The following is a 20,531-nucleotide window of genomic DNA, read 5'->3' on the forward strand; positions in this document are numbered from 1 at the left end:
TATTAAAACCGGTATTATTAATAAAAAATTTACTAGTTATATTTTTACTTACCTCAGTTGTCATATTGACTTGTTAACAAATAATATATGAAATCCAATAAATATTGTTCTGAAATGAGTAGATATAATTTATTTTATTACATAGAGAGTAGGAGTAGATAGAAACAAAAAAACGTGCAACTAAAAAAAAGTACATATTAAATTCTATGTTACATTTTACATATAATAGGCTCGTATGGCATTATATAATTAGAGAAGCAAAAAATATAATTAAATTGAAAGTATTTTTGAAATAATATTAATAACTTGCGTTTTGTTTATTAAAGTATGTTCTTAAAAAACATAAACATTCAATCGTTTCATCATCAAGCGAGGACCGAATTTTCATACAAATATAACCAGCCGCCGAAAAAGCTCTTTCTGATTCTACACTTGTCGGCACTATTATCATTGAGAAACCATACACACATTTTGTAAATACGTTCATTTTGTTCCTGTTTTTTCAAAAAAAGTAATTTCATCTTTTGTTTATTATAATTGCCGACACCGCCGCTTCTCGATGGTGCCTTATTCGGCTCGGTATAGGTGTAATAAATGTGCCTGATATAGATTTTAATACAATGAAANTATTGTGCATAAATTCAATTTTTATCAACTAATGTAATACCAAAATACCGGTATTTTTACATAAATACCGGTTTTTAATAACGGACAAAAATCGTCCGGGATTCCGGTATTCCGATATTCGGGATCCCGGAATCCCGGTATTGTAAGCCCTAATAGGTTCCTAAAAATGCTCTAAAAAGGCGAAATATACAGGAAATATAGAGAGAATGAACAGCATAGTGTTTAACTCAAAATTATGTTGTTATTGTCTAGAAAAAACTTGAACATTGAAATGCTTTCGAATATCTGTAGGTACGTTGATACGTAAACAGTAAACAGTAATAAGTACCTACTGTGAAAACAGTTTTAATGTTTTTCATTGATTTCCTGGAATTTCGTTTCTGTTTTTACCTCTTGTCCATCCTCTCATAATTTTCTTGTATACATTATACAAGGTTAATTGTAATCTATAGTGGCTTTTTATAGAACTTTTTTTATAGCAGCGAGAAACAGATAGATTTTGCCGAGCAGCTGGAGAGTGTGGCCTATTGCCTTTGTGGTGACGATGCCATAAAATTGCCGCAGTTCATTCAGATATTTAATGCGAAGGGTGTAAGTAAATTGCTGTTTTAACATATATATATAAACACTACTGGCATACATTTTACTACAATGGAATGTGCTGGGCACAACTTGCTGAAGTATAAAATGTACATACACAGAATTTTGTATACATTTTTAAAAACTTTTTATAGATCATTGACAAACTTTATAGACTGATCGATCAAGAGAATAGCGGATCTTTGACATCTGAACAAATTATGGAGTTCATAGCTGCAGTTACCAACATACGGTAAGCTCTTTTGTGTGGTGTTTATATTTCAAATAATTTCGCTTGTTTTTTACAAAGGCCAAGAACTGGTTTTGACAAAAGTAGCTTGGAATGGCTAGAGCAACTTTTCAGGCAAACCGTAGGGAACGATAAGGAAATTAAAAGAGAGGAATTTACAAAAATTGTAGTATCAAAAAATGTGAGTGCCTACATACTACTGCATTATCAAACAATAACTCCTAATTCCAATTTTTTAGCCCTTCTTTACCGATAGAGTATTTGAAATATTTGATAAGGATAATTCTGGATCCATATCCCTACAAGAATTTTTGGATGCAATGCACCAGTTTGCAGGGCAATCACCAGAAGATAAAATACGATTTCTTTTCAAAGTTTACGATCTTGACGGTAGGATTTAAAAAAAGAAACATCTAAAAAAAAAAGAGAAAAATCTTTTACCACAACTGAAAGATTTTTTTTTTGAATTCATCAGCGAATGTGAAATAGTTATCCTACTATCGCTTATTATTTTTGAATAAATATTTCATAACAGAAAAACACAACAAATTATTTCTAATTTTAATCTAATTTATTTCTAAAACTTGTTATTTTTAATATATTTATGAAGTCAAAGATAGTGCATTGTTTTTATAAATAATTAAAATCAATTATTCGACCTCTTTTTGGGGGAAGAAGAATTCAATAAATTTAAATAATTTTGGCAGGGGTGGGAGTGGGGATACTGAAATAAAATATTAAACTAACGATTTACTTAGATAATTAGAAATTTTACAAAAATAGGTACTTACTACAATATTACAAAAAGAATAATCAATATAATCATACTTGATTGAACTGTTTAAATGTGTTTGGTCGTATCAAATTAAACCTTTTTTATTTACTTTATTCTTTTTTAAGGTTTCTAATAAATTGAGTTTTCTTAAAATTCTCTATATGTAGGTTTAATTATTATTATTGTTTTCGTAACTTACCTATTTGTGCTCTTTAATTCGAATGTGGAATGACCTGTCTGTTTGCCTATACGTGACTTACTGCAGTCACCACAGTTCAATAAATTTAATCGGGATTTTTTATCTTTGAATGTTTCAAGTCTGTTTAGTCGTTTCAAGTTAGGCCTTTTCTATTTAATTTTTTTATTCCTAAGGTTTCCATTGACTTAAGTTTTTTATCTTTATTTTCAATACAAAGAATTAAATGTGTTTTTTTTAATATCCTAAACGTAGGGAAAATTATTGTTATTGCTTTTGTAATCTATTTTTGCCCTTTTAATTCAATCGTGGAATGACTTGCCTGTCTGGCCTATACATCATTTACTATAAAATCATAATTCAGTCAGGATTGGTAAGATCTTTGTTATTTTTGATAAGGTTATCTAATCAATTTCTTAGGCGATGGACTGATTCAAATAAAGGAACTGCAGCATGTCATAAGGGCTTGTATGGAAGAAAATGGAATGCAGTTTAGCGAAGAGCAAGTGGACGAGTTAACCATGGCCATGTTTGAAGATGCTGATACTGAAAATAGGGGTGCCATCACTTACGAAGCCCTTAAAGCCCAACTTGAAAAACACGGTGGTCTTTTGGAGAATTTATCGATAAGGTAATCAATAACAATAAATACTTGTATAACACGCACGCGGCATTTTATTTATGTTTAAATTTAAGAACAATTAACAAAAACACTGTTAAAGAAGTAAATTAAACAAGATAATTACTTTTAATAAGATTGATGATTCTTTATTATTTTCTGTTTTATGAGATTTTTATTGATCTTTTGCAATGGAAAAAGACTTAACTTTTCTTTTCTTATAAAAATAAAATGAAGACTATTTTTTAAATTGAATAAGGCTTTTTCTTTTTTCTTTAAAAAAGTGTCGACTGCTTTTGCTTTTTTTTGTGTCGATAGTAAAGGTTGCTTATAAAAGTTATGGTTGTAATAAAAGTAATGTTTATTGTTTGTTACTTTTAGTATAGACAGATGGCTGGTTCCACCGAAACCAGTAAATCAAAAGACTTCATTACTTCAGAAAATTTGGGCATTACGACCTTATCAACTATCTGTACCGTACGTTAGGAATAATTATGTCTACCTGATATTTTTATTGGGATTTTTTGTTTTGAATATCGCTTTATTTGTATCTCGCGCATTCCAGTATAGATATTCTAACTGGTATACAATATTTGCCAGGGCCTGTGGTGAGCTATATACAAATTCACAACTAAAATGTAATAATTATTTATTAGTCCATTCGTTTCAGGACAATGTTTAAATTTCACTTGCATGTTTATACTAGTTCTTATGTTGAGGCAAAGTATTACATTTTTGCGGACCAGAGGCTTCGGCGCTTTTTTACCATTGGACCAACATATTTACTTTCACAAACTGACAGGGTGGCTTATTTTTGCTTACAGTTTTATCCATACTGTTATGCATTGTCTCAATTTTAGTAAGTAATTTTTGGAATACTATTTTTTGAATACAACCAAGAAAACGTGTTTCTTTTAGGTTTGGTTGTTGTACATAGTCCGGAAATAAATCCCAAAAATTTCACGGTTGCTGAATGGCTTTTTACAAGTCGGCCAGGACTTTTTGGACTCATTGGGGGTTGGGCAAATCCCACAGGAGTTTTACTATTTATCATTCTGTTAATTATGTTCATCTGTTCCCAAGCATTTGTTCGTAGGGGTGGTTGTTTCGAGGTAATATAATATTTACTACCTTATCCGACTTTCTAAAATCTAAAATTATAGATCTTCTATTGGACCCATTTGCTATATGTCCCTTTCTGGATATTCTTGATTCTTCATGGCCCTAACTTTTGGAAATGGTTTGCAGCTCCGGGTGTAATGTACCTTGCAGAGCGTATAGTGCGGTTGTGCTGGATGAAAAGCAAAAGGGGAAAAACTTATATTAGTTCGGGAATTCTTTTGCCCTCTAAAGTTACGCATCTTGTTATAAAAAGACCGCTGAATTTTGATTTTCATCCTGGTGACTACGTTTTCGTAAATATTCCGGCTATTGCGAAATATGAGTGGCACCCTTTCACCATAAGCAGTGCTCCAGAACAAGAAGGTAAAATTTTCACTAATTATCATAATAACTTAATCACTTCTGAAAGAAACAAGGAAACAAGAAACAAAAAATTAAATGCTACTAAAGTTATCTCATGTTTATTACTTTTGTTTAAACGGGAGAATGTGTGAATGTTATGAAATAAAACAAAAAGAATTGAAAATAGAGACATTTCAGAGGTATTTATTAGAATTTTTGAGTCACAACAGCTTTTGTTTTTCACCCGACTACGGCAAAGTCAAAAGGAAAGGTAATGATTTTAGTCACGGTTAGGTGTGGACGTTTTGAAACGGCCATGGTTAGCTACTTCCACTGTAGCTCCTAAACTACCCAGTTCGTTTTGATGAATGAGGTGATTAATTAATTTGTCAATGTGGTCCGGGTAACAAGAGTTATATTTTATACGAATTAAATTACTATGACGGATGCCACATCCAAAGAAAGGGGTAGTATGGTAAATGTTTTTTGCTATCATACCGAGTCGTATATCAAGTAAAAGAGGAGAAACTTCTGAGTTTATAAATATGGATATAGTAAAATTTTAAAATCTATTAATCAACAGAAAGCAATTTTACTATATTTAAACATTTACAGAGATTATTATTGAGTTGTTTCTGTTTCTTATAGACAGACATTAAAGGGGGGTTACTTTATCTTATTCTATTCNTTATAAACAAATGTTTAACTACTTAAACTTAAAGAATTCCGACGTCCGATAAAGGGCGTTAAATAAAATATTAATAGAAGTATAAGATAACTATTATCTTGCAGAACGTTTTTTGCTGTCATACCGAGTCGTATATCAAGTAAAAGAGGAGAAACTTCTGAGTTTATAAATATGGATATAGTAAAATTTTAAAATCTATTAATCAACAGAAAGCAATTTTACTATATTTAAACATTTACAGAGATTATTATTGAGTTGTTTCTGTTTCTTATAGACAGACATTAAAGGGGGGTTACTTTATCTTATTCTATTCCGTCTACTGAACAATTGTTTTATCTTAATCTGGATTGTTTAATTATTATGTATCTATTATTCACGCTATTATTATAAATATCACTGATATTTTCGTTGTCGCATCAAAGGTTAAAACTAGGGATGGGCCGGGTACCCGGTTTGGCGATCCAGCGGATTTAGTACTTTTTGTAGGATCTGGTCGACTTTTTTAATTTAATGTGGCTTGGAACGTTGGTGAGGGTGACATATAATGGTAAGCCTGCCCTAACGAAAAGGTGGACCATTAACTCAGCAAAATCACTATGCGGTGAATCTCTAGTTAAAACGGAAAAGTTTAAAATAAAATAAAAAGTTTTAAAAACTATAATCTTACTATCGAGTAAGAGAGTAAATTAAGTCTTTTGATATGTCAAATATATTATTGTTTATTTAGTTCTATTGAGGTCTTCTGGCAGTTTCACATTAATAATAGAGTATTTAACATACCAAAAGAATTAACTTCAAACAATCAGCAGCTAACTTGTTTCTTACTTTTTGGTTTAATTTATTTATCATGTCCCTAGTTTCTAAACTTTCTCTTTTTTTACGTAACTGGGGTACTGCTATTTACACTATTTATTTTATAATTCAGTCAGGATTGGTAAGATCTTTGTTATTTTTGATAAGGTTATCTAATCAATTTCTTAGGCGATGGACTGATTCAAATAAAGGAACTGCAGCATGTCATAAGGGCTTGTATGGAAGAAAATGGAATGCAGTTTAGCGAAGAGCAAGTGGACGAGTTAACCATGGCCATGTTTGAAGATGCTGATACTGAAAATAGGGGTGCCATCACTTACGAAGCCCTTAAAGCCCAACTTGAAAAACACGGTGGTCTTTTGGAGAATTTATCGATAAGGTAATCAATAACAATAAATACTTGTATAACACGCACGGTGCATTCTATTTATGTTTAAATTTAAGAACAATTAACAAAAACACTGTTAAAGAAGTAAATTAAACAAGATAATTACTTTTAATAAGATTGATGATTCTTTATTATTTTCTGTTTTATGAGATTTTTATTGATCTTTTGCAATGGAAAAAGACTTAACTTTTCTTTTCTTATAAAAATAAAATGAAGACTATTTTTTAAATTGAATAAGGCTTTTTCTTTTTTCTTTAAAAAAGTGTCGACTGCTTTTGCTTTTTTTTGTGTCGATAGTAAAGGTTGCTTATAAAAGTTATGGTTGTAATAAAAGTAATGTTTATTGTTTGTTACTTTTAGTATAGACAGATGGCTGGTTCCACCGAAACCAGTAAATCAAAAGACTTCATTACTTCAGAAAATTTGGGCATTACGACCTTATCAACTATCTGTACCGTACGTTAGGAATAATTATGTCTACCTGATATTTTTATTGGGATTTTTTGTTTTGAATATCGCTTTATTTGTATCTCGCGCATTCCAGTATAGATATTCTAACTGGTATACAATATTTGCCAGGGCCTGTGGTGAGCTATATACAAATTCACAACTAAAATGTAATAATTATTTATTAGTCCATTCGTTTCAGGACAATGTTTAAATTTCACTTGCATGTTTATACTAGTTCTTATGTTGAGGCAAAGTATTACATTTTTGCGGACCAGAGGCTTCGGCGCTTTTTTACCATTGGACCAACATATTTACTTTCACAAACTGACAGGGTGGCTTATTTTTGCTTACAGTTTTATCCATACTGTTATGCATTGTCTCAATTTTAGTAAGTAATTTTTGGAATACTATTTTTTGAATACAACCAAGAAAACGTGTTTCTTTTAGGTTTGGTTGTTGTACATAGTCCGGAAATAAATCCCAAAAATTTCACGGTTGCTGAATGGCTTTTTACAAGTCGGCCAGGACTTTTTGGACTCATTGGGGGTTGGGCAAATCCCACAGGAGTTTTACTATTTATCATTCTGTTAATTATGTTCATCTGTTCCCAAGCATTTGTTCGTAGGGGTGGTTGTTTCGAGGTAATATAATATTTACTACCTTATCCGACTTTCTAAAATCTAAAATTATAGATCTTCTATTGGACCCATTTGCTATATGTCCCTTTCTGGATATTCTTGATTCTTCATGGCCCTAACTTTTGGAAATGGTTTGCAGCTCCGGGTGTAATGTACCTTGCAGAGCGTATAGTGCGGTTGTGCTGGATGAAAAGCAAAAGGGGAAAAACTTATATTAGTTCGGGAATTCTTTTGCCCTCTAAAGTTACGCATCTTGTTATAAAAAGACCGCTGAATTTTGATTTTCATCCTGGTGACTACGTTTTCGTAAATATTCCGGCTATTGCGAAATATGAGTGGCACCCTTTCACCATAAGCAGTGCTCCAGAACAAGAAGGTAAAATTTTCACTAATTATCATAATAACTTAATCACTTCTGAAAGAAACAAGGAAACAAGAAACAAAAAATTAAATGCTACTAAAGTTATCTCATGTTTATTACTTTTGTTTAAACGGGAGAATGTGTGAATGTTATGAAATAAAACAAAAAGAATTGAAAATAGAGACATTTCAGAGGTATTTATTAGAATTTTTGAGTCACAACAGCTTTTGTTTTTCACCCGACTACGGCAAAGTCAAAAGGAAAGGTAATGATTTTAGTCACGGTTAGGTGTGGACGTTTTGAAACGGCCATGGTTAGCTACTTCCACTGTAGCTCCTAAACTACCCAGTTCGTTTTGATGAATGAGGTGATTAATTAATTTGTCAATGTGGTCCGGGTAACAAGAGTTATATTTTATACGAATTAAATTACTATGACGGATGCCACATCCAAAGAAAGGGGTAGTATGGTAAATGTTTTTTGCTATCATACCGAGTCGTATATCAAGTAAAAGAGGAGAAACTTCTGAGTTTATAAATATGGATATAGTAAAATTTTAAAATCTATTAATCAACAGAAAGCAATTTTACTATATTTAAACATTTACAGAGATTATTATTGAGTTGTTTCTGTTTCTTATAGACAGACATTAAAGGGGGGTTACTTTATCTTATTCTATTCCGTCTACTGAACAATTGTTTTATCTTAATCTGGATTGTTTAATTATTATGTATCTATTATTCACGCTATTATTATAAATATCACTGATATTTTCGTTGTCGCATCAAAGGTTAAAACTAGGGATGGGCCGGGTACCCGGTTTGGCGATCCAGCGGATTTAGTACTTTTTGTAGGATCTGGTCGACTTTTTTAATTTAATGTGGCTTGGAACGTTGGTGAGGGTGACATATAATGGTAAGCCTGCCCTAACGAAAAGGTGGACCATTAACTCAGCAAAATCACTATGCGGTGAATCTCTAGTTAAAACGGAAAAGTTTAAAATAAAATAAAAAGTTTTAAAAACTATAATCTTACTATCGAGTAAGAGAGTAAATTAAGTCTTTTGATATGTCAAATATATTATTGTTTATTTAGTTCTATTGAGGTCTTCTGGCAGTTTCACATTAATAATAGAGTATTTAACATACCAAAAGAATTAACTTCAAACAATCAGCAGCTAACTTGTTTCTTACTTTTTGGTTTAATTTATTTATCATGTCCCTAGTTTCTAAACTTTCTCTTTTTTTACGTAACTGGGGTACTGCTATTTACACTATTTATTTTATGAATGTTTATATAGATTATATGTGGTTACACATTCGGGGAGTTGGTGAATGGACGAATAGGCTATACGAATATTTTGAAAGGGAACAGGAGAGGCTTCATAATGGGGAAGTGCAGCCTGTCACATGTTCAAACGATAAAAGGCTTTCGAATGGAAGTATAGCGTCAAATAATAATCAAAATCCGATAAAAAAAATCCAAGCAACTATTACAAGAACATTTTCTAATCGTGATCCTAACAAAAAGGTTGTCGCTCCGCAACTGATTAGTTTTAGAAACGAAAAAATTAATTGTGAAGAAAATCCTGTTTCGTGTTCGGATGGAGATTTAAATGACACTGCTTCATGCAGTAAAGGTAATCAGAAGGCAGAAGTTTCAATTCAAGTAAAATAAAAGAATTAATTAATCGGACTTCGCCTAATAAGAATATACATATTTCAATGTGTTGTTAGATTTGGTGCCGTATCCCCTTTCGCCTCCCACAACTGAAAAAGAAAAGAGATTGCACAGAATAATCTTTATGGGTAGTAGAACTCTAGAAAAATCGTTGTCAATGCCTGACATGCAAACAAAACTAAAGAAAAAGGAAAGACTTTTAGCGTGAGTTATATTTTTGCGACTTCTACATTACAAAAAAAATTTCTTAACAAAAATCTGTTTTGTTAGATTAAGAGAATATATGAGATCTGAATCGGAAAAAAGTTTCAACGAATGTCAAATGAGAAGGGCTAGACTCAGGTCATTAGGGGTGGCTTATTTAAGTCCGCAAAATAAATCCTTAGCCCAGAGCTTCAGATACATGAGAAATAAGCCAACAATTATCGCTTTTAAAACCCCAAGTTTGGAAAATTGCGAAGCAAAAGATTCCAGCTATTCCTTAGGATCTATCAGTAGTAAGTTGTAAACATATGTATTGATAGGTAATATAATAAGACTCGGAATTGTATTCGAATTATTCGAATATCCTTTACTCAAATACTTTAAAAAAATATTTAACATTTAAATTTCAAAATATTTGAATATCTATTCAAAATTTCAAATACATACACTATGTCTGATCAGTATTCCGAAATATTTGAAGGGTAAGATCTGGAAGCACTGTAGAGTGCATCTCGCCATAGTACCACAACGTAAGGGATGTAAAAAGTAAGCCCAAAAAGTACCCTAGTTAACGAGCCATCATGATTGAGAGCAGTTACCGCGTTTTCATATCGGTTTTCGACGAAAAACACATACCTATTCGTGACCTTCGCAAACAACTGAACGGTAGACAAGTCACTTGTACGTAATGATTAGTAATAATCTGCACTCGTTAGCGTTCGATTGGCAAAGTTTTACCACCAAATACAAAAATGAGGTGAATGCGGAAATATCAAGCGAAAACCAATGCATTCACATGCAAAATATGCGGACATGGTGGTCACATATAAACGGCACAATGGGAATGCATCGGCGGTTACGCGAATACCCGTCATCGTCATTGCCGGAGCAGTTGGGACTTTAGGTAAGGTCACTACCCCCATGCTTATGTATATCACTGAGTGGTGCGAGATAGCTCATTCTTCCTCTTTTTCATGTACTTTCTTTTCCCTTAATTCTTCAGGAGTACTTATCAGACATAGTGTATATCGAAATCTAAATATCTGGAAACCCAAACAATTATTTAAATATAAGATTAGGGTTTGGTAAATTATTAAATGTTCCTTATAATAAGTTCCATTTTTCATCAAGTGTTTGTTTCCGACTATACATTATTGTTATGTTCTACTTCTTTTAACCATAATGTTCAAATCATCGTGTATTAAGATTCTAGATATTCAGATTAAATTATAAACAAATGTTTAACTACTTAAACTTAAAGAATTCCGACGTCCGATAAAGGGCGTTAAATAAAATATTAATAGAAGTATAAGATAACTATTTTCTCAAGCTGTTTCTCCCAAACAAATACCGGACGATATCAGAAATGCTGAAGAAGGTCGAACGTGCCAATTTGCTGAAACGTCGGTTGGCTCTTTACAACAGAAATCAGTTAACTATCCTGTGGGGAAACCCCTAGAGGTAAGTCTTAATATATATATATTTTAAAGTAGCTTTATCTATTAACTACTTAGTTTCAAACTATAGACAATAAGTGAAAAAGCTACTCCTAGAGATAGTCAGGAAATTCCAGAGCGGGACCTTAAAAAAATGTTTAAACGGCTTCCACTGGGTGAAGGGACAGAGGTGATTGACTATTAGAATAATTCTAAGTACCTATTTGCTAAAAATTGCCAATTAACAATTAAAAATGCATAGAGAAACACTCTTCCTTTTTTTTGCTTAAATAAACATTTATTTGCTAATATAGGACTTTCTTTAATATGATATTCGCTTACCCATACAAATGCTTGTACTCACCCTTTCTACATATCTATCAATTATTGTAATTACTTATTTACGCTTATTCTCTGTTGTCTTAAAAAAGCTCGTATTTCTCAATTTATCAAACCTTTTATAGATTTATTTAGATGGGCCTTATGGTGCACCTTCTAGCCATATTTTTAGAGCCCAACACGCAGTATTGATAGCTACAGGTATTGGTGTAACTCCATTCGCATCAATTTTGCAATCTATTATGCACAGATACTGGAAAGCAAGACACACATGTCCAAAATGCAAATTTTCATGGGCAAGTGATATTCCACCAACCGTTATGAACCTACGAAAGGTAAGAAAAACATACTTTGATTTTTGTTTCTTTAACGAAAAATATAGATCTTAAAAGAAATTAAGTTGATTTCTAATTACTGTAGAGGTCACAAAAAAAATTAAAATGAAAGGATTCCTGTGTTTTTAGCTCTTTTTTATTGAATTTCAACACTGCAACAGATTTTGGTAAACAAAAAATAATGAGATTGTTGTAGGAATTAAAATTTAAAAAGTAAGTACGGGGTCTGTTCAAAAAGTATCGCAAATTTTAAATTTCCGCAGGTTACGTATATTCGACTTTCGATTTTTTATGGCGTTATGTTGGTACTCACGTCTTTCACTTATACCAACAAGTTCGACCATGTGGAATGTTCAGTTAATTTTTGACAGCTGGTTTGCTTGCACGTGTTTCGGCTCGTCTTCGATTTTTGCCTATTCCAAAAAATGGATCAAAGAATCTGTATCAAATTTTGTGTGAAAAGTGAAGCTACCTTGGATCGAAGCAACGTTTATCGGTGGTATAAAATGTTCTCAGAGGGCCGAGAAGATGTGAACATACAAAGAGCATACCGGACGCCCTAGCACGTAAACAACAGACGAAAACTGATAAAGTAAAGAAAATGGTATTGGCCAATCGTGAAATCACCGTTGGTAACACATCGATTGGCTCCTGCCATTCGATTTTGATTAATTAATTTCGACCAAAAACGGCATCATATTAACACTGTTAAGGAGCTGTTGGACTCTGTCTGCGACGGCCCAAACTTCCTCCAGAGGGTCATAACTGATGACGAATCTTGGGTTTATGGTTATGACGTTGAATACAAAGCTCAATCATCCAAATTGAAGCAGCCAGGACTGAAAAAAGCGTTCCAAGTTAGGTCGAATGTGAAAGTTTAGCTTTCATTTTTGTATGATTGTAGGGGTGTGGTACATCATGAGTTCCTGCTACAGAGTAGAACGGTCAATAAGGAATATTACCTGCAAGTTATACGCAATTTGCGTGATGTGATTCGCCAGAAACATCCAGATTTGTGGAAGAACAAAAATTGGCTTTTGTACCATGATAACGCCCCTGTTCTCACATCGTTGCTTTTGAGCGAATTTTTGGCCAAAAGCAACACATCAATAATACCGCAGCCACTGTCGTCCTCAAATCTGGCCCCCCGTGACCTTTTTTGTTCCCGAAACTGAAGAGGTTCATAAAAGGATAACGCTACGCTACGATTGAGGAGATAAAGACGGCATCGAAGGAGGAGCTGAACAAGGTCACAAAAGATGATTTTTTGAAGTGCTTCGATTGAAAAAAAATTTTGCACAAGTGTATAATATTTGATGGGGATTACTTTGAAGGGGAAAAAATAGATATTCATGAATAAATAAATAATTTTTAAAAAAAAAAAAAAACAAAATTCGCGATACTTTTTGAACAGACCTCGTATGACCCTAATTAATCGAGGTTTACTTAGATAATAGGTTTGATGCTATTACAAAAACGTTTGCTAAATGAGAGAAAAATTGAGAAATGGAAAAGATTATTGGGCTTTCTGTTTTTTTTTTAAGCATAAGTTTATCTAAAATCATACAATAATAAGTGTATAAATAAACAGTGGAAGAACTTTGTAGGTTGATTTCTTTTGGATAAACAGGAATCAAAGATCGTTCGAATGGTTTGTAAATCTTTTGTCCCAATTAGAAATAGAACAAGCGGAATTGGGTAGCGCTATGGAAAGATTTTTGGAAATGCATATGTACATTACGAGTGCGCTCCAAAAAACCGATATGAAAGCAGTGGGATTGCAATTAGCACTAGACCTTTTACATGAAAAGGTAAAATGAAAATTTCATTTGAAAATCTTGTTGTGCGAAATGTAATTTGTTTATTCTTTTTTCTTAAGGAAAAGCGGGATCTTATAACAGGATTAAAGACGAGAACCAACGCTGGACGTCCGAATTGGGATAAAGTTCTGAAGCAGATAAGTGATCAAAAAAAAGGAAAGGTTACCGTTTTTTATTGTGGTCCTCCACAACTTGGTAGAATACTTAGAGTTAAATGTGATCAATTTGGATTTAGTTTTAGAAAAGAAACTTTTTAGAAATTTTTATTTAACTTAACACGTGCCACATTTTTTAATGTACTATCTATTTATTGTTTTTATTGAAGAAATGCCATTTTTTATCTGTTCTCTTTAATTATTATGTACATTTTTTCGCTATTATAAATACGCAATAGTATTGTATTACTTGTATGTAAATTTGTTAATGTTTTATATTGTGTACGTAAAAGATTTTTTATAATTGCCAGATAAACTAAACAAATACGTCTATTTGGTTTCTTATTTTCGTTTNTATTGGCCAATCGTGAAATCACCGTTGGTAACACATCGATTGGCTCCTGCCATTCGATTTTGATTAATTAATTTCGACCAAAAACGGCATCATATTAACACTGTTAAGGAGCTGTTGGACTCTGTCTGCGACGGCCCAAACTTCCTCCAGAGGGTCATAACTGATGACGAATCTTGGGTTTATGGTTATGACGTTGAATACAAAGCTCAATCATCCAAATTGAAGCAGCCAGGACTGAAAAAAGCGTTCCAAGTTAGGTCGAATGTGAAAGTTTAGCTTTCATTTTTGTATGATTGTAGGGGTGTGGTACATCATGAGTTCCTGCTACAGAGTAGAACGGTCAATAAGGAATATTACCTGCAAGTTATACGCAATTTGCGTGATGTGATTCGCCAGAAACATCCAGATTTGTGGAAGAACAAAAATTGGCTTTTGTACCATGATAACGCCCCTGTTCTCACATCGTTGCTTTTGAGCGAATTTTTGGCCAAAAGCAACACATCAATAATACCGCAGCCACTGTCGTCCTCAAATCTGGCCCCCCGTGACCTTTTTTGTTCCCGAAACTGAAGAGGTTCATAAAAGGATAACGCTACGCTACGATTGAGGAGATAAAGACGGCATCGAAGGAGGAGCTGAACAAGGTCACAAAAGATGATTTTTTGAAGTGCTTCGATTGAAAAAAAATTTTGCACAAGTGTATAATATTTGATGGGGATTACTTTGAAGGGGAAAAAATAGATATTCATGAATAAATAAATAATTTTTAAAAAAAAAAAAAAACAAAATTCGCGATACTTTTTGAACAGACCTCGTATGACCCTAATTAATCGAGGTTTACTTAGATAATAGGTTTGATGCTATTACAAAAACGTTTGCTAAATGAGAGAAAAATTGAGAAATGGAAAAGATTATTGGGCTTTCTGTTTTTTTTTTAAGCATAAGTTTATCTAAAATCATACAATAATAAGTGTATAAATAAACAGTGGAAGAACTTTGTAGGTTGATTTCTTTTGGATAAACAGGAATCAAAGATCGTTCGAATGGTTTGTAAATCTTTTGTCCCAATTAGAAATAGAACAAGCGGAATTGGGTAGCGCTATGGAAAGATTTTTGGAAATGCATATGTACATTACGAGTGCGCTCCAAAAAACCGATATGAAAGCAGTGGGATTGCAATTAGCACTAGACCTTTTACATGAAAAGGTAAAATGAAAATTTCATTTGAAAATCTTGTTGTGCGAAATGTAATTTGTTTATTCTTTTTTCTTAAGGAAAAGCGGGATCTTATAACAGGATTAAAGACGAGAACCAACGCTGGACGTCCGAATTGGGATAAAGTTCTGAAGCAGATAAGTGATCAAAAAAAAGGAAAGGTTACCGTTTTTTATTGTGGTCCTCCACAACTTGGTAGAATACTTAGAGTTAAATGTGATCAATTTGGATTTAGTTTTAGAAAAGAAACTTTTTAGAAATTTTTATTTAACTTAACACGTGCCACATTTTTTAATGTACTATCTATTTATTGTTTTTATTGAAGAAATGCCATTTTTTATCTGTTCTCTTTAATTATTATGTACATTTTTTCGCTATTATAAATACGCAATAGTATTGTATTACTTGTATGTAAATTTGTTAATGTTTTATATTGTGTACGTAAAAGATTTTTTATAATTGCCAGATAAACTAAACAAATACGTCTATTTGGTTTCTTATTTTCGTTTTTTATTTCATATTTAAATGTTTTAATTAATTATTTTGTGCTTAAAAATAAAAACTATTTTATCGCAATTATTTTTAAACTTCGGTGAAATGAGGATTGCATTACTGAGCAAAATAGGGTAAAAAATTATTCGTCAAAAAGTATTGATTATATAATTTTGTTGAAGTAAAACAAATACATTTTTGGTGATAAGAATTTAATTTCTTCGGACTATATTTCATTTTTAATGTATACAGAATTGCTCTGTGTTTTTAGGAAGATTTCAATTGAATGAGTAAATATATGAAAAAACTTTTTATACCGACTGGGAATAGAACCGATACCACTGTTGGTTCACCATTTTTCCAGACGAGCGGCAGTGAACCAGCCATTATCGGAATATCTATGTCAAAATGCCTGTATGAAGTCGCGACAGTAATGGTTCCTACTGTAGAATATTTAGCGGGATTTTAGAAAATATCTTCTCTAGTTGTAAATAAAGTAGCAGTACGATAATATTGTACACCTTCCAAGAACCTTCAATGGTTGATTCAACCAGATGTTTACTTATATTTTATTAATTTCTTTTTTGGCGGATCATAAGGTTATGGTAGAAGAAGACAACATTTACGAAGTGGTCATGTTCTGTCTTCTGTACATAATTTATAAAATTAGAAGAGTAGTTCATGGACAGAATTTAGGTTGTCTTGATTTTGTCTATTTTTATAATTAAAATTTAATCAAATCAATTGATTGCTGTTCCATTCCGCTAGATACATTACCGTAGAAGCAGTTACTGCCGCGGTCGGCTTCATACGGTTGAAGTGGGACCTCGGACTATGCAGGAGACACTTCCTTTATTTATTTATCTTCCAGCATTAGATTAAAGCATGGTGCAGTAGGAGAGGTTATGTAAAAACACCAGTTTACTTTGAGTATCTGTTAAATAGCGTTGTTTCGTGTAAAAGTTGTTTAATGTGGATGGCAATTAGAGCAAAGTCATCAGCACTTTTAGAAATATCTTGTTCACATGCTTCAGACGTGTGGAAAGGGTATCTATGCTAGCACATTAAAAATCATAAGTAATTTTAGTTGTCTGTACCTGTAGTTTTGTGGCTATGGCTACGGAAAATAAGACATCACGTGTTACGAAAAGAATTGGAACCCACAACGGTGTCTTTCATTGTGATGAAGCATTGGCATGCTTTATGTTAAAGCAGCTTCCTCAGTATCGAGATGCTGAAATCGTTAGAACGAGAGATACAGCTGTAAATTTACCTACTAAAATTTTTCGTGGTATTACTAGTCTTTTACGAACTGTTTTTTACAGATCTTAGAAACATGCGATGTTGTGGTTGATGTTGGTGGTGAATATAATCCAAAGATTCACAGGTATGATCACCATCAAAGAGGCTTCGAAGAGACTCTCTCAAGTGTACGGCCAGACCTAGCCAAAAATAAACATATAAAGTAAGATCTCTTACTTAATTTGCCTTGAGATTTTTAAAGATTATTCTTTCAGATTAAGCTCTGCAGGTTTAGTATATGCCCACTTTGGAATAGAGGTGTTATCAGTGATTCTTTCTAATAATAAAATTGTGCCCAGTTCGGAATGTCTAAGAACTTTGTTTGTAGCTGTGTATGAAGGGTTTGTTGAAGAACTTGATGCAATTGATAATGGGATACCCATGTATAGTGAAGGTCATCCCAGATATAGGATAAATACTCATCTTAGTGCTAGAATACATAGACTTAATCCAGAATGGAATACCTTGGAGTCTGAACCTCAGGATAAACTGTTTGAGAAAGCAATGTCTTTAGCAGGTTCCGAATTCACTGATAAAGTACTAGAGGTTGGTCATGTAAATTTGAGTCTGTTTCAAGAAGTGCAATATATGATTTATGTTTTTAATAATAGATGGGGAGAATTTGGTGGCCTGCAAGGGAAATTGTGAAGAATTCTATTGTAGATAGGCATAATGTACATAAAACTGGAGAAATAATAGAGTTAAAAGAAAGATGTCCTTGGAAAGACCATCTACTGAGTCTTGAAGAAGAAATGGGGATTTCTGGACAAATAAAATTCTGTATTTTTCATGATAAAGGCGATTCATGGAGAGTACAGGGAATACCTGTGCAGCCTGATAGTTTTATTTGCAGGTATGTTTCATTCCTCCAAAAGTGTCATTTTCATTATTAACTAATTTTATTTGTAGGGTATTCCTCCACAAAGACTGGAGAGGTGTAAGAGATGAGGAATTAAGTAAAGTTTCTGGGATTCCTGGGTCTATATTTTGTCATAGTACTGGGTTTATTGGGGGAAATAAAACCAGGACGGGGGCACTGGAAATGGCAATAAAAAGCCTGCAAGAAGCTTCAACAAATGGTGATTAGCCAAAAGGATTTTAAGTTTTTAACAAATGGGATTTTTTTATACAACTTGTTTAAATGCTCTAAAGTAATAATCTCCAGTGTTTTTTAATTTATTATAATTGAATGAGTTATAACAGATTTATTTGGTAATAATAAACCATGAGCAATTTTTAAGAAAATAAATTCTTAATGAATCTTTTCTTATATACCTTTCCCTAAAAGTTGTTAATTTGAGGAAACAGTTTTTAAATATTCATGAAATGTCATAGATACAGGGTGGCCGAAAAAGAATGCAAAATGCTCCTTGTGGTCAAACTATAGGTTTAAACGAGAAAATTTTCATTTTGGGCCATTGTGTATAGCATTTAATAACTAAGAAAGATGGAATAGTATTAAAGAACACTGAAATGTTTTTTTTGCCACATTATTTTTCATTTACAAACAACAGAGTTTAATCCACACCAAAATACTCATTTTCTTTTTTTTCGTTTCATCAGTTAAGTTGCATCATCAGTTTGATATGCTTGTTACTCTGCACTGTGCTTTGTTTGAAAAACTTAACGCATTTCTTTTTAATTGGATATTAAATTTTTGAAGGATATTGAATATACGTTTAATAAAATAAAATAATTGTTTTCTATCCATTCAGTTAAAAGGCCGATGTCAGTCTGAATATTAATTCTATTTCTAACAGAATGAAAGAGAAATATTGCAATCAGAGCCGTCTTAGACCATGCCGATGCCCTTGGGCACGCAAGAATTTGGGGCCCTTTTGGATAGTAATGTAAACTGAATGATACAAACATTTGTCCATTATGATCTTTTAGTTAAATCAAATATACATTATCGGTGTTCGCCGAATTAATTGCGAATATTTTAGGGGGTGTTATCACCAAGCAAGACCTCACTGAAACAATTCTTCTAAGTACATTTTTCTAATAATTGACTTTTACTACGTTATACTGAGACAACTGTAACACTGTAAACTCGTCCAGTAGATTTGATTCTTACGACACAATTCATCATAAATTGCCTGTGCTATAAACTGTTCTCATGCTCCATTAATAAGTTACTAATATGCTTCCAGTCTTTATATCCCTTTGGAGAACTCAAATTATGTCCAGTACCAGCACTCGTAGTTAATAGACGACAGAAATAACAGTACAGAGATTTCTTCGACAGTGAATAAAGGAGCCTTTTTCTTTCTATAGACTCCTCATTCGTTAATTTACGGGTGAAAATATTTTTAGTCAAGTTTCTAATTTTTGTTTTACCACTTAAATCTGGAAAACTTGTAGAGGACTCGGAGAAGTTACACTTTTTATTTTGAAAAAACTCTGGCCCTTTTCGAATCCAAATATTGCGTACTTTTTCTGTTAAAATTTCATCACAGTACGTACCAGGATCAGGATAGATGATGTTGTATTGTAATTAAGTAGAGTGCATTCTGCATTCGGAAAATAAAGAGTAACGTTAGCAAATAATATCGGCCTTCCGGGGGCCTCGTGAGGACGAGGGCCCTGGACACGTGCTCCTTGTGCCCTTATGGTAAAGACGGTATTGATTGCAACGTCGAATGTGCCATTGATACGAACAGTCCAGGCAGATCATGTTAAGCCCGGGTGGGTAGTTGACCGTATGTAACCTTGAGAAGTGGGGATAAAAAAATTATAAAAAACAAAATGTTATTGTTAAAATTATTATATTGTCAGTTATCGTGTTTATGGTCAATTGAACAAAACTCGCTCAATTGCGCAATACAAAAGTTGGGCCACGCTTTGTATTTCGGAAGATGAACGTACTAACTAATTGCTCTTAGATATAATTTATCATGATTACAAGTTTTGCATTTACCGATAGTACCCCAATTTGCATATAATTTTCATGTTGACCTAGCGTTTAATGTTTAACAATCCTTAATCCTTAATGGCTAGTATTCCCAGCTAAATGTTTCTAATTGTTTGTGCTGCTCAAAAACAGATACTAACTAAAAACTGGTACAAATATTTGCAAGCCGCTTTGATAAAAGTAAAAGTACATAAATATAGGATAAATGATACGCAAAAACTGACTTACTACCCTGTATGTAATTTCTGGGTCTTCTTCATTAACCTCAAGAGTTATCATAGATAACATGATGATTCTTATAATAAATCACGCGGTCTTTTTCAAGAAAAGCCGGTGTGGCGCTAGGATCATACGAATAATCACGCGATTTCCTCTAGTGGAACAAAATGCATTAGTTGCAAACATAGTTAATAATTACATGTACCTAATGGTGCAA

General features: G+C 32.8%; 2 protein-coding genes across 4 annotated transcripts in view; both read left to right on the forward strand.

Annotated features, from left to right (window-relative positions):
- The window catches only part of LOC108742002 (NADPH oxidase 5), a 146,268-nt gene extending 132,146 nt beyond the window's left edge, over positions 1-14,122 (forward strand). Inside the window, exons 3-19 of the mRNA XM_018477004.2 lie at positions 1,107-1,218; positions 1,362-1,459; positions 1,517-1,637; positions 1,696-1,846; positions 2,848-3,058; positions 3,428-3,654; positions 3,717-3,905; positions 3,965-4,158; positions 4,210-4,531; positions 9,149-9,487; positions 9,585-9,732; positions 9,799-10,025; positions 11,063-11,193; positions 11,260-11,358; positions 11,633-11,842; positions 13,450-13,653; positions 13,722-14,122. Coding sequence (XP_018332506.1) covers positions 1,107-1,218; positions 1,362-1,459; positions 1,517-1,637; positions 1,696-1,846; positions 2,848-3,058; positions 3,428-3,654; positions 3,717-3,905; positions 3,965-4,158; positions 4,210-4,531; positions 9,149-9,487; positions 9,585-9,732; positions 9,799-10,025; positions 11,063-11,193; positions 11,260-11,358; positions 11,633-11,842; positions 13,450-13,653; positions 13,722-13,919 — 3,181 coding nt within the window. The 3' untranslated portion in view covers positions 13,920-14,122. The remainder of the gene's footprint in view (positions 1-1,106; positions 1,219-1,361; positions 1,460-1,516; positions 1,638-1,695; positions 1,847-2,847; positions 3,059-3,427; positions 3,655-3,716; positions 3,906-3,964; positions 4,159-4,209; positions 4,532-9,148; positions 9,488-9,584; positions 9,733-9,798; positions 10,026-11,062; positions 11,194-11,259; positions 11,359-11,632; positions 11,843-13,449; positions 13,654-13,721) is intronic.
- Positions 14,123-16,678: 2,556 nt separating this feature from the next.
- LOC108741995 (UPF0160 protein MYG1, mitochondrial) lies at positions 16,679-18,416 on the forward strand. 3 transcript variants are annotated; one of them, XM_018476996.2, is made up of 6 exons: positions 16,681-16,926; positions 16,983-17,142; positions 17,205-17,344; positions 17,397-17,736; positions 17,793-18,034; positions 18,091-18,416. In XM_018476996.2, exons 1-6 carry the CDS (start codon positions 16,850-16,852, stop codon positions 18,266-18,268), a joined length of 1,137 nt encoding a protein of 378 aa, XP_018332498.1. In that variant the 5' UTR covers positions 16,681-16,849; the 3' UTR covers positions 18,269-18,416. The 3 variants fall into 3 exon arrangements, with proteins under 3 accessions (XP_018332500.1, XP_018332498.1, XP_018332499.1); XM_018476997.2 differs by having other exon boundaries at positions 16,690-16,926; positions 17,397-17,727; XM_018476998.2 differs by having other exon boundaries at positions 16,679-17,142.
- Positions 18,417-20,531: the final 2,115 nt, after the last annotated feature.

The sequence above is a fragment of the Agrilus planipennis genome, unplaced genomic scaffold (genome assembly GCF_000699045.2).
Source record: "Agrilus planipennis isolate EAB-ADULT unplaced genomic scaffold, Apla_2.0 scaffold239, whole genome shotgun sequence".
NCBI lineage: Eukaryota > Metazoa > Arthropoda > Insecta > Coleoptera > Buprestidae > Agrilus > Agrilus planipennis.